At 46.5% G+C, this 24,443-nt stretch overlaps 11 protein-coding genes across 11 annotated transcripts; 4 read left to right on the top strand and 7 right to left on the bottom strand.

Moving 5' to 3' along the window:
- Positions 1-27: 27 nt before the first annotated feature.
- Positions 28-2,319, bottom strand: FSST1_000554 (uncharacterized protein; the record flags this gene model as incomplete). Its single annotated transcript, XM_083231827.1, has 1 exon — positions 28-2,319. One exon carries the CDS (start codon positions 2,317-2,319, stop codon positions 28-30), a length of 2,292 nt encoding a protein of 763 aa, XP_083090736.1.
- A 1,019-nt stretch (positions 2,320-3,338) lies between these two features.
- On the bottom strand, positions 3,339-5,853 carry FSST1_000553 (Zn(II)2Cys6 transcription factor; the record flags this gene model as incomplete). Its single annotated transcript, XM_083231816.1, has 9 exons — positions 3,339-3,772; positions 3,824-4,010; positions 4,057-4,232; positions 4,290-4,563; positions 4,619-5,160; positions 5,213-5,365; positions 5,415-5,569; positions 5,626-5,748; positions 5,801-5,853. 9 exons carry the CDS (start codon positions 5,851-5,853, stop codon positions 3,339-3,341), a joined length of 2,097 nt encoding a protein of 698 aa, XP_083090735.1.
- A 311-nt stretch (positions 5,854-6,164) lies between these two features.
- On the top strand, positions 6,165-7,218 carry FSST1_000552 (flavin reductase family protein; the record flags this gene model as incomplete). Its single annotated transcript, XM_083231805.1, has 2 exons — positions 6,165-6,211; positions 6,264-7,218. 2 exons carry the CDS (start codon positions 6,165-6,167, stop codon positions 7,216-7,218), a joined length of 1,002 nt encoding a protein of 333 aa, XP_083090734.1.
- Positions 7,219-7,288: 70 nt separating this feature from the next.
- On the bottom strand, positions 7,289-8,347 carry FSST1_000551 (Gfo/Idh/MocA family protein; the record flags this gene model as incomplete). The annotated part of the gene is made up of 1 exon (XM_083231794.1): positions 7,289-8,347. The coding sequence occupies one exon, from the start codon at positions 8,345-8,347 to the stop codon at positions 7,289-7,291; it is 1,059 nt and encodes a 352-aa protein (XP_083090733.1).
- A 1,294-nt stretch (positions 8,348-9,641) lies between these two features.
- FSST1_000550 (DUF3176 domain-containing protein) lies at positions 9,642-11,872 on the top strand (the record flags this gene model as incomplete). Its single annotated transcript, XM_083231782.1, has 4 exons — positions 9,642-9,658; positions 9,704-10,153; positions 10,225-10,391; positions 10,443-11,872. 4 exons carry the CDS (start codon positions 9,642-9,644, stop codon positions 11,870-11,872), a joined length of 2,064 nt encoding a protein of 687 aa, XP_083090732.1.
- Positions 11,873-12,654: 782 nt separating this feature from the next.
- FSST1_000549 (uncharacterized protein) lies at positions 12,655-13,782 on the bottom strand (the record flags this gene model as incomplete). Its single annotated transcript, XM_083231771.1, has 1 exon — positions 12,655-13,782. The coding sequence occupies one exon, from the start codon at positions 13,780-13,782 to the stop codon at positions 12,655-12,657; it is 1,128 nt and encodes a 375-aa protein (XP_083090731.1).
- A 1,995-nt stretch (positions 13,783-15,777) lies between these two features.
- On the bottom strand, positions 15,778-16,564 carry FSST1_000548 (Zn(II)2Cys6 transcription factor domain-containing protein; the record flags this gene model as incomplete). The annotated part of the gene is made up of 4 exons (XM_083231760.1): positions 15,778-16,246; positions 16,295-16,357; positions 16,404-16,417; positions 16,478-16,564. The coding sequence occupies 4 exons, from the start codon at positions 16,562-16,564 to the stop codon at positions 15,778-15,780; spliced, it is 633 nt and encodes a 210-aa protein (XP_083090730.1).
- A 278-nt stretch (positions 16,565-16,842) lies between these two features.
- On the top strand, positions 16,843-19,046 carry FSST1_000547 (transcription factor domain-containing protein; the record flags this gene model as incomplete). Its single annotated transcript, XM_083231749.1, has 2 exons — positions 16,843-18,332; positions 18,380-19,046. The coding sequence occupies 2 exons, from the start codon at positions 16,843-16,845 to the stop codon at positions 19,044-19,046; spliced, it is 2,157 nt and encodes a 718-aa protein (XP_083090729.1).
- Positions 19,047-19,068: 22 nt separating this feature from the next.
- Positions 19,069-20,001, bottom strand: FSST1_000546 (P-loop containing nucleoside triphosphate hydrolase protein; the record flags this gene model as incomplete). The annotated part of the gene is made up of 1 exon (XM_083231738.1): positions 19,069-20,001. The coding sequence occupies one exon, from the start codon at positions 19,999-20,001 to the stop codon at positions 19,069-19,071; it is 933 nt and encodes a 310-aa protein (XP_083090728.1).
- A 416-nt stretch (positions 20,002-20,417) lies between these two features.
- FSST1_000545 (uncharacterized protein) lies at positions 20,418-21,628 on the top strand (the record flags this gene model as incomplete). Its single annotated transcript, XM_083231727.1, has 3 exons — positions 20,418-20,679; positions 20,731-21,221; positions 21,275-21,628. The coding sequence occupies 3 exons, from the start codon at positions 20,418-20,420 to the stop codon at positions 21,626-21,628; spliced, it is 1,107 nt and encodes a 368-aa protein (XP_083090727.1).
- Positions 21,629-22,672: 1,044 nt separating this feature from the next.
- FSST1_000544 (BRcat and Rcat domain-containing protein) lies at positions 22,673-24,341 on the bottom strand (the record flags this gene model as incomplete). The annotated part of the gene is made up of 2 exons (XM_083231716.1): positions 22,673-22,805; positions 22,846-24,341. The coding sequence occupies 2 exons, from the start codon at positions 24,339-24,341 to the stop codon at positions 22,673-22,675; spliced, it is 1,629 nt and encodes a 542-aa protein (XP_083090726.1).
- Positions 24,342-24,443: the final 102 nt, after the last annotated feature.

Below are 24,443 nucleotides of genomic sequence, written 5' to 3'. Positions count from 1 at the left end.
AATAGATATATATATCATCTTCCAATTTTAATGGAGAACATACTTCTTCAACTCCCTCTCTCCAGCCTGCCACTGATCAACGGCCTTACCAAACATGTAATTCTCAATGTAAATATCTCCCACATATCTATACTCGCCCTGCGTTCCCTCTGGCCTAAGTAGCACAGGCGTCGAGCAACCCAGTGGCACAACCACAACATCCCCCGGAAGCATAGCTCCAGAGCCGAATCCAAGTCTGCGGTTCTGGGTAAGACAGAAGGTCCTTCCTATCATACGATCCCCAAAGTTGGTTTGGAAAAACTGCCTTCGTGCTTCAGGTGTGATGTTTGTAGGTATATCGAAATGCCCTCGTAACATATCATCGAGAGGAAGATGCAGGAGACGATCGCGGAAGAGATTCACTATGGCATGGTAGGATACCAGCTTCCAACGGCTTCTATCATATCCGGTGGTTATCTGACCAAGACATATCGTCGCCATGAAAGCCTCTTCTGCTAACTGTATCTGAAACTGTGTTCGCCCCTCCACAGCTGCAAGAAGCAAAGCCCTCCAGTGTAGAAACGCCATTAGAAAATCTCCTAAGTTGCAAAGAGTTCCAACAACCATTCCTTTGGTCTGGATGATATCAATTTCGATGGCTGAAATTTCAAGCTTGTTCAGACGCTCATCGTGGAATTTGCAAATCGCCTTTGTAGGGCCTGATGCACTGAAGCCATACTGGCGGCCCATGGCTGATGTGAGTGGGATATGGGACCAGTCTGGAACAAAGGAAGGCAAATTGGAGGATCCTGTATTGACTGGGAAGTGCACAGACTCGCAGATAACATCCAGCTTCTCAGTAGTTTGGATAAGAAACTCAACAATTTCTGTGTAAACATCCTTGACGGAAAGATTATAGTCGACACGGAAACCATTGCGAACATGTGCAGGCAAAACACCGAGTATACCGTAAAGCTTATCTCGTGGATCAGACGATACTTGGCTTCGACTAGCTCTCAAGACTTCGAGAAGGGCGTTTTGTCCATTCAGAACCTGAGACTTGAGAGTCGGGAGGCTGGAGGGTCCCCCATGAATCAGAGTCTGCACGCAAGTGAACTTATCAGGCCTTCTCATATCGGGACCATTTGTCTTGAAAACAAGTTCAGTGTGATGTCTGCGAAACAACATTGAAGCAGTCTTGTATGATTGCCAAGGGAGGAATGTTTCTCCGCAGTGAACAGCGATTCTCTTTGCGTGGAAGATCTCTTGTGAAACCCAGAGTCTTTTCCAATAATCTCTTCCAAACAGCGACACAGCGGCCAGTAAATCCCCGTTCCCAGCGCCTTCTGCCAGTATCCGAGAGACATCTTGATCTGGCATAGCCTGAGAAGTCGGCGGTGCGAGTCTAGACAGAAGCTCTACTGCTCTTGTACTATTGTTGTTTTCAGGACCAAGCCATATGGCTACAAACGCAGCATTGGAGTAAATCTGATCCACAAGCTGAACATGCTGGCTCTTCTCCTCTGCATTCTTTTGATCAATACACAGAGCATCTGCCCAAACCAACACGGATGATTGTCTTTGTCGAAGTGCTTCTAATGCTCCATAAAGATTGACGGTAATGGGTACACGAGATCCCTCAACGTCGATCTTTTTGGTATCACCGACATCGCCCCATGTGTATGATACAGCGACGTATTGAGGCGTGTTGGTGATAAGAGCCTGGATAATTTCACACTCGATTGTGGTTTTATGACCTGGTGCAATCCTGATGAGTCTGATGAAACCTGTTTCGAGAGGCGTGTAGTCATATGGTTGCAGGTCAGAGTAGTTGAGAGTAGATACTACACTCGGTCTGGATATGGCTGAACTAATAGGGGTGATGTCGTAATTATGGGGATCTGTAGGTGGGAAACTTGTCACTCCTCTCCCATTCAGAGAAGAAAATCTAGGTGTCTCTTCAGGATTTGACACTGGAGATTGTGGAAATGGGACTGTAGTGGGATTCTGCGAGCTTGTGATGGCCATGGCCTCCCTCTCCTCAATCTTGGAAACCAACGACCCTGGGATTGGAAATGGAGCTGGAATAGGGTTCGAATAGGGCCGATAGTTGCCTTTCCCAGCGTTCAAACTTTGCGAGTGTCGAGGAGGAGATACCAGTGGTTGAGGCTGGGATTTCAACTGATACTCGGCGATATACGTCGGATAATGTGAGACTGGTGCCTGGACTGGCGAGCTAAGAGGAACAGGCTCATGCCTGTCTTCAATGACTGTCTTGCGTCTGAACAAAGAGCTCAGCCGAGCCTGGCTCTTCTTTGTCGTGGGTTCCTTTTCAACCATGTTGACTTCATAAGGACAAAATAAGATGAGAGAATTAAAAGCTTACTCTAAACAATTCATCGAGCTGAAAACTAGCGGAGGTGCAAAAAGTCTTGGGTGTCAGCCTGGAGCTGGATCTTTTCAAGCATCTTTGTCCTATCACACAGCGTTGTTTGGTTGTTCAGCCTAACATGGCTTAGTATGAACCGGGGTATCGAGTTCGCGCCCCTCGCTTGGAAATTAGATGGCATGATGTTGCAAAGCCTAAAGTAAAAACAAACATCATATATCCGAAGCTATATCATTGTCGTTAAATTATACTCCAAGGAATACAGAAACCGTTTGCTATATTACTCTATACTCATGGCGTTGATGAAAGTAGCGAGACTACCCTTGTTTAATTATAACGATATGTGATGTATGGACACAACAAGTTCCTCCATAGATTCGGCGGTTACTGAATAAGGCAGGAGAATCTGACTCAAGGGGTATATTCTAAGTATTAACAGAGAAATCATTAACTACCGGGAATTGATTTAGCTATATAAATACTTGAATAGTATGAATTGCACGTTATGTCAGACATATGCTAAGACTTTCGAGGCTACCCGCTGTGCAGTCTACCACTCGCGTACATTGCATACAACAGCAGACCTGTTGATCTAGCAGCCATAGCCAAGAGTGAGACCACACCAGTCACTCTTATGAGCGCATTTCAGGCTACATTTCCACAAAGAAAGCCTCCTACGGCTAATTTGGCCAGAAAGAGCACTGATAATGCTTAGGGAATTTATGCCTAACAACGTGTCTAGAATTTGAGATGGGTGATAAAACAAGAACTGCCTGCTCACGAGCAGTTGATCAAGAAGAAAGCGGCCGTAGAAAATATTAGTTAGTTTTAATCTTTGGAAATGATAACCAGAGCTGCCTCCAAACTCGCCCGTCGATGTACCTGGTTCAAGTTCGCCCCGTTCACAAAAGCAGTGGAGCATGACTGTTGAGTATAGTTTAAACTAACCGATGCTAAAAAAATAGGATTATTATTCTATCTCAGGCTCATATAGAAAGTTGTCCACGTCTAACTGTTCAGCAAGATCCAGCAGCTCTCCTGGGGTGAGTCCAGCCATGGCATTGGCGGCGAAGAGATCCCATCCAGTTTCGTCAGCGAGATGCTCATCGGCGTGTTGACTTTCATTCTCGTTTTGGTCCTCATTCTCTTGAGTCTCTGTCGGAATCTCTGGAGAGACAATATTGCTGGCTGGTGTCAACGCTGAAAGTTTCTGTTCCAACTGCTCCAACTCTACTTTTCTCAAAGGAGCGATCAAGCTTCCCTTGGCGATGAGAGTATCGAAAACGTAGCGGGCATCATCTCGCCATGAATTGTCCGAGAGGAGTGAAGGGCAGATGATGGGGATGAGATGCAAGAGAAATGCTGATGAAGAGGCGTACTCGATTTGGAAAGGCAGGAATGCTTCTAGACTTGCTGTCAGCGGATCTTTGCGATGGTAACACTAGCCCGGCTTACCAATGAGATCTTCATCTGCAAGAGCACGTAAAGTCTTGAGGATTGACTGTGCAGAACTGACACAGGATTGAATCAGTGATGCAACTGGAGGAGATAGTGATAAACCACGTGTCATTTGTGTTTTGGACTGCTCGATATGCATGTGTAGAGCACACATGATTTGTGGTCTCGTTGTGAGGACGACACACTGGTAATTGGTAAGTAAAGTACCAAGAGCAATATCCCTAACTTACGTGGTGATATTGGAGTAAAAGTCGTGTGGCGATTCTTGAAGCTTTGCTAATCGAATCGCGGAAATGCTTGTTGATGATGTGAATCAGATCACGATTCAGCTCGGCCAAGTTTCTCAGGATAGACTGAGTGTTGCTGAAAAGAGTACCGTCATAATCTTTGCCAACTCCATATACCGCTATCATTATGTTAGTCATAATCTTCATTAACTGTCAGTAATTATTTTTATACTTACTTCCTAGAAGCCGTGCTATGAGACGCGCCAACTGGACGTGGAGAGTTAGGCTCAGCGACGTTAAAGAATTGTCAGCCTGGGAAGGCAGCTTGTTGGTGATGTCTTCATCTCTAATAGCGCTAGTAGCACCGATAAGAGCTGCAAACTCCTGGTCCAGCATATAGACTACCCAGAAGATTATGTGGCATCGTTTGGAATGTTGAGCTCCAACGACCTCTTCTGGCATATGTCTATGGAAACCAGATAGCACGCAAATTCGAAGAGCTTGTCCTATCTATGAGTAGCCATATCAGTATTTCCCAGACTGAAATCAACATGGCCTTGCTCACATGCTGATATGCTGCCACTCTCATGTCGATTGACTGAAAGTATATAGCTGCAAGAGTCAGTGCCTGTGCTGAAAGAATTGGATCTAAAGCAATCCCAGCCAGCTCAGGCATAAGAGGCATAGCCCTAGCAGCGTACTGATAACCCGGTGGACTTCCATCGGCACTCTTTCCACCAAGAAACGCCTTTCCAAATGCTATCATGAGCAAATACTGGGCATACCACAGCTTGCATGACGCCGACTTTGTCGAGGCATCCTGGTAAAGCTCTTTAAAGTGTTGGAGGAACTCGGTTTCATCGATGAGACTTGCTAACGGACCGAGGTAGAATCTTGCGGTCTGTACAAGAAAGAATGCATAGTCTGACGGAGGTAGATTAGAGATATCGGGATGTTCCTCGGGCATCAGGGGCCTCCACTGGAGACGGAAGGCGACCCCGTCAAGATGCCACGGTGGAGGGTCGTTATTTGCTTCTGGGAGATGTTTCCCGACCAGAGCTAAAACTCTTCTACAGAATGCCCATGATGATGCAGGGCCCATGTACCCTGCAATAACGTGTCAGTACATGTGGATCATTGTTGATCTTTTGGGACTCACAATAGCGTCCAAAGGCTTGGCCAAAGACATAATCATTGTCGACAAGTGGATTCTGTCGGAAGGCAGGTTCAAGCACGTCGTTCGATAAAGGTGACCTTGTTTCATTTTGTTCAGCGTGCTCGCCATTATCATCTGGTGTTCCGAGGGTCAAGTCTTGGTATCACGTTAGTAGACGGCGCAAGGCAAATATTCAGTCACTCACCCCCATCGGCTTCTACTGCGGATGTATCCTGAGGAAGCACTGTCGTCATACCATAATCGGAAACGGATGAATGTCTCGGCCGGGATCTTGATCCGTTTGGAAGTGATCCGGGAGATGGAACTCCATCTTGTCGTCTCTCCAACGCTCTGAGATAACTGTAGCAGCCAATGAGCAACGGCAGAAGGTAAGACAGTGATATACCATTCCTTACCTCTCAGTTACTGTGACCTTTTTCTCCTCCGTCTCGTATATGCATCTTTCATTCTTTCTTCCACATCTTACACAAGGTTGTGCCCCAGAGCATTTGACCTTCATGGACCGACATCGTTTACAACTTGATGACGCTGATTAGCTTTGACCTGGGTATCGGGTTTTGGTGGACGTACGCTTTTGAACACTTCTTGACGACTCTGAAGTGACTCTGTTGAGTATTGGGCATCCTTTCGACTGGCATAGAATAAATTTCTATGATGGACAGACAGGGAAAGAGTAAACTCAAAGTCGGAGTCTTGTCCCGACTTGGGGAAGGAACATCCCGGTGACGCCCTTTCCTATTTGAGTAAGTCTTGATGAGCTGGCTTATCACCGCTATCGGATGTGGAGAGATGGACCGGGACGACATCCCGACTACTATTCTTTCAGCATTTTGTATTTGTCATCCAAACAATATTCTGTTAACAGACAAAGTAGTCCAAAGTCATCTATCATAGAGAAAAACACCCTGGGCAAGTGGCTTAGTGATCTACCAGTATGACGATCAGAGCCTACATAACGGTGAGATACCCTACAAGATCCAGGTAAGTAATTGTAAGATCAAATCAGGAACGCGGAGTTGACCACAAAATGTAGACCTTCAATAGTCCTACAGGCGTACAAACAGATGAGAAACATGTCGCCGTCAGCAACAAGACTCAACTCCTCAGCTGCGGCTGCTACCTCCAAACCCGCATTCTCAGCAGTCCAGCCTGTCATCAACTTTGCAGAAAAGATAGCCAATCGTCCAGCCTTTGACAACTCCAACAGACCTATCGAGGTAACAAAGTCTCCTGACCCAAACTGGTCTTTTGGAGACGGTGTTCGTACTGAAGAGATACCCGCCGTCAACAAAGTCCACAGAGAAATCGACCCCTACTCTTCTGATAGATCTGTCAGCCAAAACTATCGTCTCTTGATATCTGGCATCGCCCCTCGCCCAATTGGTTTCATCAGTACTGTCTCCAAAGACGGCAAAAGAAAGAATCTTGCGCCGTTTAGTTATTTCCAAATGGTAGACCATGATCCGCCAATGTTTATGGTTAGTTTCTCGTCTCGTCATGGCCGTATCAAGGATACATATCAGAACATGAAAGATACCAATGAATGTGTCATAAACACTGTTTCTGAAAACATGATTGAAGCCGTCAACGCCTCATCCATCGATGCACCCTATGGAATTTCAGAGTGGGATATCACTGGCTTGACTGAAGGAGAAACGACAACAGTGAAACCCTCACGAGTTAAAGAGTCGGTACTTTCGATCGAAGGCAAAGTTGTGGATATGAAGGAATTCGAAGGACATAAGCCAGGCATGAGTGGATCTGCCATCTTTCTAGTCGAGGCAACGAGGCTTTGGGTCCAAGAGGACGCATCGAATGAGGATTTCAGTCACATCGAACTTGACAAACTAAGACCAATTGCACAGCTTGGTGGGATGTCTTATGGGCGAGTAACTTCTACTTTCGAGCTTCCTCGCACTCGATGGGTGGATGAGAAGCCGAAGAGCGAGTTTTTGTCTGATTTAGAGATTCAAAAATCGGATAGATAATCACATATACAAGAAGGTCGGCAGGATTGGTCCGGACTAAACGATAGATATATCTACGAATTTGAATAACCTAGTCCTGGGGAAACTTGGAGCCTCCCTGCCTCCTTATCTCATCCATAATCTCCATCACACGAACAGTCTCCGACCAAGGCATAATATCGCTCTCAACCTTTCCAGCAGCAATATCAAGAGCCACCGCATCGGCCTCCCAGTAAAATCCCCTCCCAGGCTTCTCGAAATCATATTTCTTTCCCTCTGCATCTCCCTCGATGAAAACGGTGAAGCTCTCAGGTGCAGCTGCAGGACCATCTACCACGATGTATCCTCTGGTTCCTTCAATACGGCAAAAGACATTGGGAGTCTTGACTTTTGAGTTTGACGTAATAATTCCCTGCTTTCCATCAGGATAGAGCAGAATTATGGAAGTACTAATATCGACGCCTTGGACAAGAGTCTGTGCAGAGCAGATCTTTGGTGTAATTGCTTTCTCGCCTATGCCTGAATCAAGGCCTAAGAGACCCCACGTCAAGCTGTAGATGCCGATATCGAGTAAGGAACCCGCACCCAGTGAGAGATCTCGCAGGCGATGCTCAGGAGCTAGAGACTCAATGCGTTGGTCCATGGCAAAATCGGCAAAGAGGCGAACCACATCCCCAATGACTTTGTCCTCGTGAACGAATTCCTGGATAGTCTTGACAAGAGGGAAGAAACGTGTCCACATGGCTTCCATAATGAAAACACCCTTTGCCTTTGCCGCCTCGAATACCTCTCTTGCTTCTTTAGCATTCAAGGTGAAAGCTTTCTCGCACAAAATATTCTTTCCGTGAGCAATAGCATCGAGGCAGTTCTTCTTGTGGAAGCCATGAGGTGTTCCGATATAGATGATATCAACATCAGGGTCTTGGTAGGCTTCTTGGTAACTCCCGTAGACAGTTGGAGGTTGAGATGCGTTTGGGAGATGTTCTTGAACAAACTTTTTGCCCTTTTCAACAGAAGAAGAACCAATGGCTTGAATGATGTGTGTTGCTTTGGCGTCTTTACGGTCGATGTTGAGATCTGCAATGAACCAAGATGAGATCATACCAGATCCGATGATACCCCATCGTAGGGTTGACTTTGACTCCGCCATGATGTCTTGTTATGATTGTAGATGAAAAGAAACAGAAACAAAGAAAGTCATGATAATAACTCATCTGTCGGCTAAACTAAGCCCATTATGGAGTTGATTTCAGCCTATTTGGAGAACCCCACGCTGCATGGTGACCTCTGACTGGTGGCAATTCGATGTTATATATTATAATACATGTGATTTGGTTATGGAATCATCTGTCTAGGTTTAGGGATATACTACTATCCATGTATATGCCGAGGTGGCAGTGGCTGGTCTATTGAGAATGGAAAGCATGCCTCTAGGAACGCGTCACGCCTACCCTAGTGCCTTAACCTTTCGCAAATTGAAACAGGCAGTAAACATGCAATCCTCAGTAACGTAGTTTTATTAGAAGCTGATAGTCCTCTCTTGATATAACCATCAAATCCGTCAATGAAGAGTCAACATCGGGGCCTTTTAACCATCTAAGATGTTCACATTCCTTCCTTGCCTTACTGATCAGCCATACGCCCAGACGAAGGGAGGTGTGCCTGGTCGAGGCTGAACTACTTTCTACAAACGCTATTTATGCTTATCTACTACACAAGGAATGGAAGTTATACGTTACTAACATCTTGAAACTTCTAATACCATGTATTTATGTAAACGCCTGATTTAGAACCATAGTAGCTAGGTGAAGTGATTAGAATTGTCGCCAATGAAGGTTATACATGAGATTCTGTTCTCGTGCTTCAGAGACGGCTAAAATCGCAGTGTAATTCGTATACGGGCGTGATTGGCTGAAGTTATTGACAAGTGTGTAAGTCCATCACTTTATCTCGGAGGGGTTAAGTTTGCAGTGAAGAAATTGCAAAGTGTTGCCTCCAGATTACAAGGCACAAGTTGCCTACAGTAAAGGAATATATTCCACGACTTGGCATAGATACTCTTTCTTAACATACCTAGTGAGGATATTTACCAATCCTTGAGAAATGTGTCAAGTAGCTATGAGTGTGAATTAACTGAATAAGCCCTCAGCCATGAAAAGGGGATGTATCCCAAATCGTCTAATGAACATGATTAGGGGTTAATTCTTTCTTCTGCAAACTACCATCGAGCACCATTAAAGTCTTCCCGATACCAAGCCACTGCATTTAGTCAATGTCGGTCCATGCGTGGCGCTCGATATTGCTAACCACTTTCACAAGCCTTGTGCAACATAATGAGGGCAAGAAGAAGAAGGTTACGTGTCGGTATCGATGGCTACCTTGCCCTTGCCCCTCTTTGACAGCACGTTACGATCGTTCCATTTCCTGGAAATACACAGTGTTTTATGGCTACCACTATAAAGTACAAGGGAACCATGGACCAGTTTGAACTATCGGATTGAGATAGTACCACCGCTACTGTCCAGCCTCTGCTGGAAATCCCACAGCAGCTTTCGTCTTGTCCATGCGATCTCGAGACACGAAGCGAGGAGATTGATGGGAGAATTCGTCTCCAGATTTCGGCTCCCTCTTTATTTCGTCGGTGGGGGTTAGAGATGTCGGCCTTGGTCATCGGCTTATCATCTTTCAGCGCCCTGACATATATTCTTGTCGCATCCAACGGCAAACCGCTATCGCAATGGACAACGCGACATATCACTATCAATACCATTATCTCCATCCTCGCAGGTGTTTCGAAAGCTTGTCTTGCATTTGCAATAAATATATGCTTGTCGCAGATAAAATGGAATTGGTACAACAAATCTTCACAGCCGCTTGTCGATTTTGATCGATTAGATGCTTCCAGTCGAGGTGCTTGGGGTAGCTTGCGCGTGTTGAGGTCATGCACGCGGCGGCCGTAAGTTTACCCATTCTTCCTCGGTTCATTCAAGGTTGCGTGATACATCAGTAGCTAATCACTATTAACAGAAACTGGGCTGCTTTGGGGGCTCTTACGACCGTTGCGTTACTCGCCTTCGAACCCTTCACCCAAGCTATTTTAACTTTCGAGGATAGACAAGTCATCCTGAACCCTGAGGAATATGCTGAACTGGCCCGGAAGAATAATCAGTCGCTTAGTTCTGTTCCCACCATCGGTAGATCCGTTAGACTAAATGCAGGGTCATGGATTGGATATGGGGGAGCAGAGAATGGCGTGGTCCTGGTGCCTGCTGGCCCGGACGGTACCAAATTTTATTATTCATCAGTTTTGTCGTCAACTAATATCCAAAAAGATATGGGATTGAAAGCAGCTCTGTGGGCCGGCTTTTCACCTCTAACTTCGTCCCAGAATCTCAAACCTGCTTTTGCATGTCTCTCTGGCAATTGCTCTTGGACAGATTTTGCGTCGGTTGCAGTCTGCCACAAGTGTTACGACATATCTCAACATGTGGTTAGATCGACGGGAGTTGACAGATTACCCATAATTGCCATACCGCCTGCATCATGGCAATCCGGCACTCCTCCTGATATCAGCAACTCGTGGCCCGCAGCCAACTTCAGAATGGCGGGTCAACGCCTAGCATACACAAAATACAAGGTCACGGCCACGAATCTAAGTTTGTCTAACTATGATGGAAAAGCAAACTGCAAATCTAAAAACGACAATTGTCCTGATACGTATCTATCAACGAGAGTAACAACGAACCCGGGACAGACTCTGAACTTCCGTGAGCTCAACACAATGATCATGGCCATACAATACCTCAAATCAAACGAAAGCTGGGCTGAGGGTAGAACACTGTGGGAAGAAACGAACATATCCACCCAAGAATGTGCTTTGTTCTTTTGTGTAAATGAGTATCACGATGTGCTATCGCAAGGCTCTTTGCACGAATCCGTCGTCGCTTCATTTTCCAATAGAACTACAGTGTCCTACGAAGCAGTAAACGGTGAAGAGAATGTGGACAAATTCTTCGAATACACGAACTACAGTCTCGATATGGGAATGGCACTGGTAAACTTGTCAGATCTCCAGATACGAATACCTGACGAGTACTTCCATGCGTCAAACCTTTCAACACAGGCATTTAATATCACACAAACCACCATCGTTTCACTTCTTGACAATCTAGAAGAGGGTTTTAGGGGCGATGATATCACCAGTCAGTTCTTGCCTCCAAAGGTGCTTATCTACCCGGCACTTGGGGCTGGAGGACCTTTTGGCTTGGTAGCTGGGCTTGGAGAGTCCGCTCATATACCTTCAACAATTGAGAATGTCGCACTAAGCTTGACCAAATGGATGAGGGATCGAGATCTGGATAATCAAGTCCAAGGAATTTCTACAGCCAACGCCATTACCATACGCATCCGCTGGTATTTCTTTATTTTTCCTATTATTAACTTTTTGGCGGGCATAATCTTCACTGTTTTATGTATATGGGAAACACAACGTTCGGGAAGGCCAGCTTGGAAGGATAGTATTTTGGCAACGCTCTCCTGTGCACCAGATGGGAATCTGAGGAACACACTTAGGGAATCAGCGGCAACTGGCAAGTTACAAGAACTCAGCCGGAGTTTGATGGTTACATGGCATGAGGACGAGGGCATTGGGCATCTGAAAGAGAAGGCGGACTAAAGGGTGCAGTGATTCATATCAAGTCAGAAAGCCGGTACGTGCAGTGAAAGGATAGCGGTAGGTTCATTTGAACCTCATGAGGTTACTGTTAGGACAAGCAAAATCTTAGATTTAGTTTCCTTAGACTGGAAAGATGGTGTGGTAAAAGTGCAGCAATGAGAAGGTTAATACTAAGATGCAACTGCCAAGGTAGCAAGATATGCAGTACGAAGAAGTGTTTTTTGAAGGAGTGTATTAATCCAATTTTCGTTTTACCTAACAAAATCAAGACCGTGCAAAGCTTCCCAATTGCCGGAGTTACGTTAATGCAATTATTCTCACTCTATGCCATCTTTATATCGCAACTGGTGCCAGAGCGTGTGCCAATTCGCATCAGAACATGATTGCTGAATATTTTACATCAATACTGTTTCCATAGAAGTTATCCTGAGCAATGGCTTGTGTGGACAGGGGAAGAATAGTGGTAGTCTTTTAAAGTTCGTGATATTACTCAGATAGCAAGGCAAGTAAAGCGATGACGAGACAGAATTTGTAAAAGGAGTGTATTAGTTAGATTTTCATCGTGCCCGATAAAATCAACGCTCTAAATAAGTAATGTAAAAATGATAGATCAGTCTAATGCCAAACAATCCGTTAATGTTCCAAACAAGCAGACCCAAAACCCATATATCTAAATGATCGTCAACATGCTGTATGTACTTGTAATGCAACGCTATGCTATGTTATGCTTATACAACGCTCGTTATTCACAAGACTTGAAATAATTGAAGTGAATCCACCTCTTACTTGGGGCAGACAGGTCGGCTTTGGCCACAGGCATCCTTCTTGCAGCATCCCTTGAAGCCGTTGGAGCAAACCTGGAAGAAGCCAGTGCCGGGAGCGCAAGTTCCATCAGAGCAAGCCTTGACCTTGAAGGATTGGGCAGGCTGGTAGGTACCGGTCTTGTAGTCGGGGCACCAAGAGTTACCACAGGCGTCACCCTTGCAACAGCCTCGGAAGCCGTTAGAGCAGGACTGGAAGAAGCCGGTGCCGGGAGGGCAGACAGTGGGGTCATCAGATCGCTTGGCGGGAGAAGAAGGGCAGATAGGCTGGGTCTGGCTGCATGCGTCGTTCTTGCAACATCCACGGAAGCCGTTGGAGCAAGACTGGAAGAAACCGGTGCCGGGAGGGCAGACAGTAGGGTCATCAGATCGCTTGGTGACTGAGGGAGGGCAGATGGGAAGCTTCTGACCACAGGCATCACCCTTGCAGCAACCACGGAAACCGTTGGAGCAAGATTGGAAAAAGCCGGTGCCTGGTGGGCAGACAGTTGGGTCGTCAGATCGCTTGGTGACTGAGGGAGGGCAGATGGGAAGCTTCTGACCACAGGCATCGTTCTTGCAGCAGCCTCGGAAACCGTTTGAGCAGGACTGGAAGAAACCGGTGCCGGGAGGGCAGACAGTGGGATCTTGACGCTTAGCCTCCTTGGTATCGGGGCAGACACCGGCATCACCAGTGCAAGCATCAGACTTGCAACATCCCACGAATCCGTTGGAACAGTTCTGGAAGAAGCCTGTTCCAGGAGCACATTCGCCGATGGGAAGATCAGTGGAAGTGGCTTTAGGGGCGGCAGTGGTAGCTGTCTCGGACTCCCACTCGTGGCCACCTACAACAGGGTTGGCAACGACAGGAGGTTCAGGCTCAGTGATGAAGACAAGGTCGCAAGTCTTGGGGGCAAAGTCTCGGCACCACTTCTTGTCGCAAGGGTCTTCGGAGCAGTATCCACGGAAGCCATTCTTGCCGCAGACGTAGTACTGGACTGACTCGAGACCAAGAGGAGCGAGACCCTCACATTCGGTCTGGGGCTTGGAGTTGGGAGAAGCGGCGGCGAGGCCGGAGATAGCAAAAATAGCAAAGATGGCAGAATGCATTTTGAATATCGTTGTATGGGAGAAGAATCGAAATAATTGACAGTTGGAAACAATGAAGTAAAACTAAACTGTTGGCAAAGTACGACTGAGAAGAAGCGAAGGTTTGTAAGGAAATAAGACCTGACAAAGGAAATAAGGAAATATAGAAAAAGAAAATTGAAATTGTTGTATTGATGTTTTGTGTTGTGATGATGAGAAGAGAAATTTCATCTTGGTGGTGGCATCACAGTCTTCTTATACCAAGTTGCTTCCCATTGTGAAGCTCTACAATGTCACACTAATATCGCAACCCACAACTTGTTAGTTACTACCGACTTCCGGATTATGGCGGAGGAGGCTATGCCATGGCATCGGCATCTCACACACAGCCTGTCTTGGGGGCTTACACTACATCGGAGTGTCAGCCGTCAGATGGGTTTAGCTGCACCGCAGTAGTAGAGAAATACTCAGCCCCCGCCTTCAGCTGATTATTAGCCCTATTTTAAGCTTAAGACTCGGGCTTAATTAGGTAAAGTAGGTAAGCCTGGACCGCAGTTAATTATTCTAGCCCCATTTCTCGGTCTAAACTCAGCCCTGTAAAGGTTGGTTCTCTGGTTTACTGTGGCTTTATGCTTTGCCTAACAGCAAGCTGTTGACCAAGCTTTGCTGGTCTTAAAGTCTGCAGAAATCTCGATTCTACAAGATTGAGAAACAAAATAATTCAGTCACTTTACACTATGTCAGACCGGCACTTGGACTGTTTATTTTCTGCATGCTGAGCTTGGGCCTCCAGTTTTCTACCACCCCCTCCCCGGTATGGATGCTATTCGGAACTTTGGTACAACAGTGTCGTCTGCAAAACACTATCTTATTGTCTCCCAATAAATCTTGGAAAAATGAAATTAAGAGTAATCTTGGACTCGGCGACCAAAAACAAATTGTGGCGCAGCAGCTATATTCGTCTTAATTGCTTATGCCCAGCTTCCTTTACTTGTGGGATTCTGGAGTTGTCCTTACCTACCACGTAAAATAAAATCCTTCAAGTCATCAGCTTACTTTGCTTCAAGTGATTCTTTGTTGCGTCTCCCAGTAGTGGTAATAAGCGGCCAACCGCTGACACTGTATTCCACAACGCCATGGCTGGCTTGGGGTCGAGATGTGGTGTGCATCAGCTGGATAGCCCTCAGAGTATCAGAAACATTGACCGCTGGAAGCATAAGAGACGAAATTAGTAGGTCACTTTATGCCCCTTATGCTATAGTTCTTAGACTACTTATTTTTATACTCTAAGGCTTAGGAGGCCATTCTTTCTGCTACCCAGTGGACAGCTCATCACTACCGCTAATGGATACTTCCGCCTTTCAAATCATCTGACTTGCAGTTATTTCTGGTTGGAATGCAGTTGGAAAGTGTATTTGCAGTGGCCCAAAATGATCAGAGAATAGCCAGAGTCAACTTGCTCAACAGAACAACATCATTTGAGCCGTCAACTTACAGATATCTCACCCAAGTTGGTAATATAGTGCTTGGTTTGTCTTGCTTCTTGCAGCTGTTTACCAACACAAGTCATGAAGTCATGGTGACAACTCAAGCCACATAATGTTGCAACACTGTACAGAAGCTTACATAGCGAATCCGTCATCCAATCACGGTATATTTTACTTTTCTAACTTCCTGAGGATACTTTAGAAGCCAGTAGACTGTTGCCAACACTGCAGCACTAAACCAAACTTTTAGGCTTATTCCAAGCTTGAGCTTTCTGACACACTAAAAGCCAACCAATATGCCGTGTAGTGCCAACAAGGCTTGTATGCCGTGTTGCTGAGTTACAGAAAGCCGGTAAGCTGACATTCAGCTCGTCAGTATCAACTCTATCGATGAGCCGATATGCCGATTGGCCGCAAGCCCGACTTGAAGCATCTCTTGTCGACGTGCATGTTCAAAATCTGGTCTCTCGTCTATTCCCAATCTTTCTCTTCAACTTTAGAACTTATGTTAGATCTAATTAAGGTCTTGTTAGAAATACAAATGTGGATTCCTTTGTTCCATATCCTTGGCCTTGCTTCCAACAGGGACCTCTGAAGTATGAATTTCACTCCTTGAATCAATCTGGACTTCTGCGTCAGGTAACATCATATCTGCTCCGGAGTTACTCTGAATATCTTCAGAATATTCGATTCGATCTGCGTCTGGTAGTTCTACATGGGTAGATGAATCTGGTTGATCCAAATCCATCGAGACGTCATGTACAGCTGGAGAGCCACTTTGCCCAGACTTGTTCTTGTACCATAATTTGACCTGTTCAGGTGTCTTCAGTGGAAGGCTATCCCATTCTTTAGTACGGTCATCCTTTCGTTGGGATGAGGGTTTGAGTGAAACTTGGTTGTTCTCGGGTTCCTCGATAGACTGAACGAGACGGAAAAGAGCTTCTTCCGTTTCAGCTAGACGTGCTTCTAGCCTTGTTATAAACCCGATAGGAAGTCCTCTTTAAGCCTGTTAGTTTGTCAGGGATAATGAACGGGTGTCACTGTACCTTTTGTTCTGTTCAGGGTAGTGACAGGTAGAGGGATCATTATTGCATTGTAAGCAATGGGGTCTACAAATATCAGTACTAACACAAATACTTAGAGAGTATAGCTAACAAGTTTCTGTCACACTATGAAATATTGTCAGTCAAATTTTCTCCCTTTCCTTCGGAAACGTTGGTCCATCTTACCTTGCGTTTTCTCTGTCGACAATGACTGCAGGCTATTGGATTTAGCTGCCCAGACTCTTGCTCGACTAAAGGCTCATTAGTCTCCATTGGTAATTAGTCATACAACAATTGATATCAATAATATGTTATCTCTGTTATCCATTACAAGGCAGAGTGAGTGTGTTACTCAGGCGATGGAATCTAACCCCGCCTCGGTGTTTTCTTTGTCCGGAGCGGCACTAACACCTTTACAGCAACTACTGCTACGTTAGTTGATACTTTCACCACTCTACCTTTCCTTAACATGTCTTTTCCATCTTCATTGCTCTGCCAAGAGTTATTTCTATTTGCCATATAAGAGCCCATATCACCGATTACTAATCAAAATGTCTTCTCACCATTCACCGTACGACACTCTCGAAACAGTATCTCACTCCACCCCAGGCCATGAATCTCAATCTTCAAAACGAAAACACTCAACTTCAGGCCGGGAATATGGTTTGATGCGCGACACAGGAGAGCATGACGCCGCTCGTTTCGTAGGAAGTGGTAGTGGAATCCACTATATTCGTGCTGTGCACTTGAGGCTAGCCAAGAAATCTGCATCGAGAACAGAATCTTCAACCATCAACACGCTTATACCTGGAGAAGATGACCAGTTACGGCAAGGCGCTTCGAGTAAGAGAAATCAAGAGCAGTTTTTGTGGCGAGATGACGAAGTTTGCACCAACCAAGAAGAGCTGCCAGATTTCCAAAATTTCGTGGACTGGTCCAAAAGTTATTTCGAGGCATGGCATCCAGTTCTTCCCTTTCTACATGGCCCAGAAGTCTTGGGTTTGTTCGAGGAAGTCTCAAAAACCGGCATCTCCTCCTTGGCATCTATCGACAAAGTTATCGTCAAATCTATCCTCTCCATCTCATTGGCCGATAGTCGTCAGTCTATCGCCTTCGAGAAACCAATACCAAAACAGTTCATCTTCAACAGCGTCGATGATGCACTAGCAAGCTCACAATTCGCCCTGAATCAGCCTGCATCACTCCGAACAACACAAGCTGCTCTAGCTATCCAATTATTTTTGACTTCAATGCTGTGTTTAAACGCTGCATCTCGATTAGGGGGTCTTATTGTTCGAGCTGCATTCCAGTTGGGTCTTCATCGATGTCCAGCACGATATCCATTTTTCACCACCAAGGAAGCTTCAGTTCGTCGAAGAGTCTTCTGGTGTATATACATCTTAGAGAGGCTTCTATGTCAGTCTCTGGGTCTGCCACTTGATATCCATGACGACGATCTCGATGTTTGTTATCCTGGTGAAGAGCGTCATACACTCACTAACAGAGACGAAAACGTCCAACGGCTACAACTTTTGACTTTTGTGACAAAACATGCCCGCATTCGTGGTCTTATCCTCGAGCTCAGAAATAAATCCATGCTCCAACGACAAGACACGGCTGATCGGGCAGCTTTTGTACAAGCCGAGTTGGCAAAATGGTTCAACGAAATCCAAGACGCTGTCGAGGAAGATGATCTTTCCGACACAGACTCGAGCACACCAAAAATATCGGAACATCACAAAATCATGCTCTTGGTGTTAAAACATGAATCGGTTATTTGCCTGAACAGGCCTGGCTTGGCCTCGGACCATCCTTCTCCCTCATACTCTTCCGCTTTTCAAGCCTGTATTTCCGCTGCAAAGTCCATATTGATAATACTAAAGAAACACCGGAACCGACATCAACTACAGGTTGGCTCAAATGGTGCAAGATCACAAACACCCTTATTATGGCCATCATTCACATGGTCTATCTGGATTAGTGCATTTGTTCTTATCCATGCTGCTTTTGAAAGACAAGTTCCTCTCGACAGTGCACTCAAGTATGCCATCCTTTCTATAACGTCATATCTTTTCTAATCAAACCTAGACATGTCGCTGCAGCGAAGAGTATTCTCGGTCATCTGGCGGCTCGAGACACATCTTGGCCAGAATATTGTCTCGGCGCCATTGATGAGCTCACATCTACCGTCCAAGAGCTCTCTCAAGACCGACCTTGTGTGATAGAGTCACCAGCTGACGCTTCCATCACGACAAGAACTTTCTCTCCTGGTGTTCTGCAACAACGAGGAGGTAATACTGCTACACCCTCGAGGCCTCCAAGGTCTTTGAATCAAGATCTCGCAACAGGCTCAAGGGTCGCTATTGAAAGTAGAGACACAGAACGGTCTACCACGTCAAACCCGTCTTCCAACGTCGCATCGTTCACACCACGATCTTCATCTCCCCGATCACAACATCGTAAACGCCAACGTACATTTCCATCTGCTACAGCCATATCTCACGGTATGCCCTATCACCATCAGGAAACTCCCCACGGCCCTTATATGAGTGACTTACTCTCGACACCAAACACTTCGCTACCACTAGAAGGATCGGCCTATCCACAATTGGATAATGTGCCCCTTGAAGGTCAAGAGTCAATGATGTGGTATGACCAGCTCTTTGCAAGCTCATTCAGTGCTATCGACAATCCCTTTCTTGTCCATGCAGAGTTCGATGCTTCCGTTGATCCAACATGGAATTATCTACGCTAGCCTATGGCATATGGATATTTGATCATACCTCCTTCACTTGCATTACCTCCCTTGCCTTGTTCAATATCACCTGGACATGCTTCTTACCCGACGCTCCATCTCCAAAGAGGTTCTTATTCTGAAGATTTTCAAGGAATAGCTCATAAGCTGGCATATATCCCTTGACGAACTTGATTACCTGCTCGTCCGACATTCCTGGCTTGTGCTCCCTCAAAGCTCTCTCCTGACCCAGTCGCCATTCATAAACTTGAACCAGCTTATCCGTGCTTAAGTGTAAGAATCCATCAAAGTGTTGCGGTCCAGCGAAGGTATCGCAATATCTTCTGAGATTCTCGTTGATCAACAGAAGATGCTCGAGCTTGTGGTTCGCAAGGGTATTGGTGAGAGACCACTCTTCAGACTGTTGGGCCTCTGAGGCCTTGGCCTGCTCCCATTTTCTAGTGACTTCTTCCTTGGTCAGGGGCTGAAAACCGAGAGCCCACCCCTCAAAGATGAGCACATCCAGATCTTGGCCCAAAGACACCTCATCCCATTCTTCGACTGGGACTCTCCCGCCTTGGCCTCCATGGAGACTCTTATCGTACGCAGGCCATTTGACGGTCTCCTTCTCAATCTCCGCCCGGTCAAAAACCTGATCAAAGAAGTCCTTCGCAAGAACCTCATCATGAGTTCCAGGCTGACCACGAGTTTGAAGAAGGCCATTGTCTGGATTCGCTTCTCGAATAGCCACGAGCTCTGGGTGGTCATGATAGAGATCATCCAGAGACAAGGTGCGATTCTTGAGGTTGTGCTGGGTTGTCAAAGCTTGAGATAGCGCTGCGGCCCACGTTGACTTTCCACTACCTTGGAGGCCGGAAAGTCCAAGGACGAATGGTTTTGATGAGTTTTTCTGGTGGGCGCGGATTGCAGGCACGAAAATGTCCAGAACGGCATTGATAGCGTTTGGGTCGATCATGTTAACAGGAGGATACACAATTTGGTGGTTTGACTGTTGAAAAGAATTGATAGTATTGGAAAGAGAACCGTGAAATAACGACAGTCTGGAGAAAGTAATAATGTTTCAACTCATATGTATAAGTCGTTGCTTTGTCAAGCGGATATTGACGACAAATCCCCGCATAATGTAGGCCGCTATCCACGGAAAACCGTTAACGACAGCGGAGTTCGACCAGCGAGACCATGTAGTTAGCCGGGTCCAATAAGATGATGTTATTCTTCATGGGTTTGAGGCGGACAAAGAAACGTCCGCCTGCTCCACATGAGCCATCAAGAGTGATATAATTCCACATGAGCAAGTCTCAACATATAAATAGAAGGACCTGAGAGATTCTGATCTATTATTCTCTATCTCTACTCATCACATATTACATCATGTCTCCATCAGCCGTCGCCGCCAAAAAGACATACAACATCGCCTCCATCCCAGCCGATGGCATCGGTCCTGAGGTCATATCAGCTGGAATCGAGGCGTTGACTGCTTTGGCTATTACACTTCAGACATTCAACCTTGACTTTACTCACTATGACTGGAGTTCAGACACTTACAAGAAGACGGGAAAGTATATTCCTAACGGTGGCCTTGATCAACTCAAGAAGCACGATGCTATCCTCTTTGGCGCCGTAGGAGCTCCTGGTAAGTAACACATCTCAAAAGGTATCAGTCAGTTATACTTATCATCAATAGATGTCCCTGACCACATCTCTCTCTGGGGTCTTCGTCTCGCCATCTGCCAACCCTTCCAGCAATACGCCAACGTTCGTCCCACACGCATCATGCGCGGAACACAATCTCCCCTACGTAACTGCAAGACCGGAGACCTTGACTGGGTCATCATTCGCGAAAATAGCGAGGGTGAGTACGCTGGTCAAGGTGGTCGATCGCATCGCGGTCATCCATGGGAGGTGGCTACTGAAGTCTCTATCTTCACACGCCACGCCGTCAACAGACTCATTCGCTTTTCTTTTGAAGTTGCGCAAAAAAGACCAAGGAAGCATTTGACTGTTGTTACCAAGAGCAATGCTCAGCGCAATGGTATGGTGTTGTGGGACGAAGTCGCTGCTGAGGTCGCAAAGGACTTTCCTGATGTGACAGTGGAGAAGATGTTGGTTGATGCTATGACTACTAAGATGGTTCTCAAGCCTGAGAGCATTGATACCATTGTCGCAACCAACCTAGTAAGTCAATACCGAAAACCACCGAGCTACTGTTCGTACTAACAATTATATAGCACGCAGACATCCTGTCTGATCTAGCAGCAGCTCTCGCAGGTTCGATCGGCATCGCACCAACAAGTAACCTTGACCCAACCCGCGAGAACCCATCCATGTTCGAGCCCATTCACGGATCAGCATTCGACATCACCGGCAAAGGTGTCGCTAACCCAGTCGCTACATTCTGGACGGCAGCAGAGATGCTCGCTTGGCTCGGTGAGGAAGATGCATCGGCCAGGTTGATGGAGTGTGTGGAGAATGTGACGGCTTCTGGGGTTCTTACACAGGATCTTGGTGGCAATGCGACAACCAAAGAAGTCACGGACGCGGTTGTGGCAGAGATCAAGAAGCTTGGGAAGGGATCAAATTAACTTTTTATGTTCTAATTGAACGCTAGATTGTTCGCATGTCTTGTTCTTTGCGCGCAGTGACTTCTTTGTCTTGTCATATGTATGCTTTGTTCTCTAGAGCCTTGTTTAGACAAGAGCAGACAGATATAGCAGCATGGCTTTGTGTTTTTCAACTAGTCTCCAGAACCTCTACCATTGTGAAGACATGTTCCAGTAGTCGTATTAATTATAAGACTGTCATGCAAATCTCATTGTTGACTTGACTGAACCAAAGAGTAAACATCATCAACGCTCAATTTCACTCAACTGTAACTTACCCACTACGACATCCCTAAGAACACAACCTTTCAAAATGTGTCACATTACTATCGCTAAATGCAGTGCGAAAGACTGCAAAAACTCACCGCGCGTCCGCATCGTCTACTGCCAAGGCGCACGAGAAGACTGCAGAAACATGATCCCAGCTAACTGCGTTGAACGCCAAACAGTGATAGAGCAGTTCCAGCAAGATGAAACCTTGCACGGATGCTTTGGAAATACCCTGGATCCTGAGCTGAGTCAAGAAGAGGATTGCTTCCTTCACTGGTCTTCATGAAGCAAGCAGTGATGGTGCTATTTATGTACAAGTCTAGTTGCGGAAGCAACACACACAGGCATTATTTATACCTATCCAGGTAGAGAGAGATATGGAAGTAGTAGCTAGCATCAACAATTCACAAACAAAAGAGTCATTTTTCTGTTTCATTGGCCATTCATTGTTTATTCAACATCGCAGTAACTAACTAATACGTACATGTACAATCATGACCTGGTTCGGAAGGCTAGGACTTAACCAAGGAAAAGCAAAAACACATACCTGTCAGAACTAAAACACTACAGTCCATAAATACATACCACATGTCTATCTATCTGTTTATAAGGCCTTCTCGCTTGTCTATTCTGTTAGACCGGGTTTTCCCGTCTTGATCAAGTGCCTAAAAGAAACAGTGTGTTAGAAAGACGAGTCAAGGGAAATGAAGAAAAGTGCTACAAAGACACTTGTGAAAGAATCTTGCAGCTCAAGAATCAGAAAGAGAAGATCGCAACGGTGTATCCCACCTTCTCAATGGCGATGATGGCGATGATGATGGTGATGGCGATGGCGGTGGGTTCCTTCACCATCATACTCATCTTCGTCGCGACGTTCAGCATGCGCCATCTCAAAAGCCATCAAACCCTCAGTCAAGCGACGCTCGTACCCTGCCAATCCATGCATAGCTTCGTTGGAAACGTTGCCTCGTCGAGCTTGTTGAGCTGCCCCCATGCCGCCGACGGCTCCATGACGCTGCTGTTGCTCTTCTCTTCCCCTGTGTCCCCTCGCCCGCGTAGGATATCCATAGGCGCCAGGAGCCGCGGGTGCACCTGAGAAGTCCATATATATAGGACGGCCATATTCATCATGAAGACGGTTTGGTACAGGGACGGCGCCAGGAAGGGTATAATGACGATGGTTTCCTACGGGGGGGAAGGGATCAGGAAGGATTCTATGGAACATCCCCGCTGGTTGCCTCTGAACTGGACCTCTTCTCTGCATTTCGGCGATTGGGGCTCTGTGGACCATTCGGGCTATCTGAGCCCTTTCTCTTTCCAGCTCTTGTTCACGAAGAGCCTCCTCGTGCTGCGGTAGCGCCAGCGGTCGTATAACTCGCCTGGAAGCCAAAACATTGCCCCGTCTCTCTTCTTCTCCGTGGTCAGAACGTAGCTGCGGGATCCTGAGCGTTCCAGTCCCGACATTTTGGGAAGTCGGTGCCTCTGTACGAGGCCGGCGGCGGAACTGTGGTGGTTTGACGCCAGGGCGGTCCCGCATGGGCACCATTGTCTCAAACCCCCTGTACATAGTACAACTACAGTTCTTCCATCCCACGCCGCACAAATAGCAGAACTCGCAAAGGCAGGGACACTTCATGTGGTTGCATGCGGCTGACAACTCGATCATCCTCCCGCAGTCAGGGCAGTTCACGGTTCGGTTGGCGTCCATGGTGGCCCAGACATCTTCTTCTACATCTCCTTCAGTGCAGGGTTGTCCGCGGTGGCGTCTTGCACCGCAATCAAGACACGTTTTGTCGTGGCAAATAAGGCAGCGTCCTTTCCGATCTGGCGGTATAAATGCCGCACAGCTGCCATCGTGGCAGTAGACTCGATCGGGAATTGACATCTGATGTTCTTCTTCCATCTGGCGAAATAGATGGACAAGAGCAGGGGAGCGTGCGAGCGCAACCGCTGCTTCGTCGAATGGCTGGCAGCATTTAGGGGGGAATTCTTCCTGAGAGCGAAGGCCAAGTCGGAGGGCTTCGCGATAGCAAGACAAGCAGTAGTTGCAGCCGCAGGGTGCTCTAACGTGAGCACTCTCGGTACAAATAATGCAATCTTCACCGTTGCTTGTGGGTTCGGGTTCCGAAGGGTCTGGGAGAAAAGCGGCCTTTCGTTCTTCGCGGTCCAATACGACGCGATGGGAAGTATTTTGGACTTCGGGACTGTGCAGCCGTTGGGCTGCCAACTCGTCTTCTGGCATGATTCGTGAGACTAGAAGAGCCTGCTCTTCGGGTCCTGCGAGTTCGAGAGCAAGAAATATCGTTCTTGCGAGGTAGGCTTCTGAAATTCTGTCGTGTCCCTCAGTGGGGAGGAGATCAAGACGAATCAGTAGGTTAACAAGGTCCGGATGAACCTTGTCGAACACGTCGGTGTGGCGTGACATTTTTAGGGAATTCTTACAGAATGAGCTTCTTGAGAGCGTTTTCAAGATGAGATACACAAAATGTGAAGGTTGGTTAGGAAGTTGGTTGTGAGGTAAATTTTT

The sequence above is a fragment of the Fusarium sambucinum genome, chromosome IV (assembly GCF_050947815.1).
Source record: "Fusarium sambucinum isolate potato_lamoka chromosome IV, whole genome shotgun sequence".
Taxonomy (NCBI): Eukaryota; Fungi; Ascomycota; class Sordariomycetes; order Hypocreales; family Nectriaceae; genus Fusarium; species Fusarium sambucinum.
This window is presented reverse-complemented; position numbering and strand designations above follow the sequence as displayed.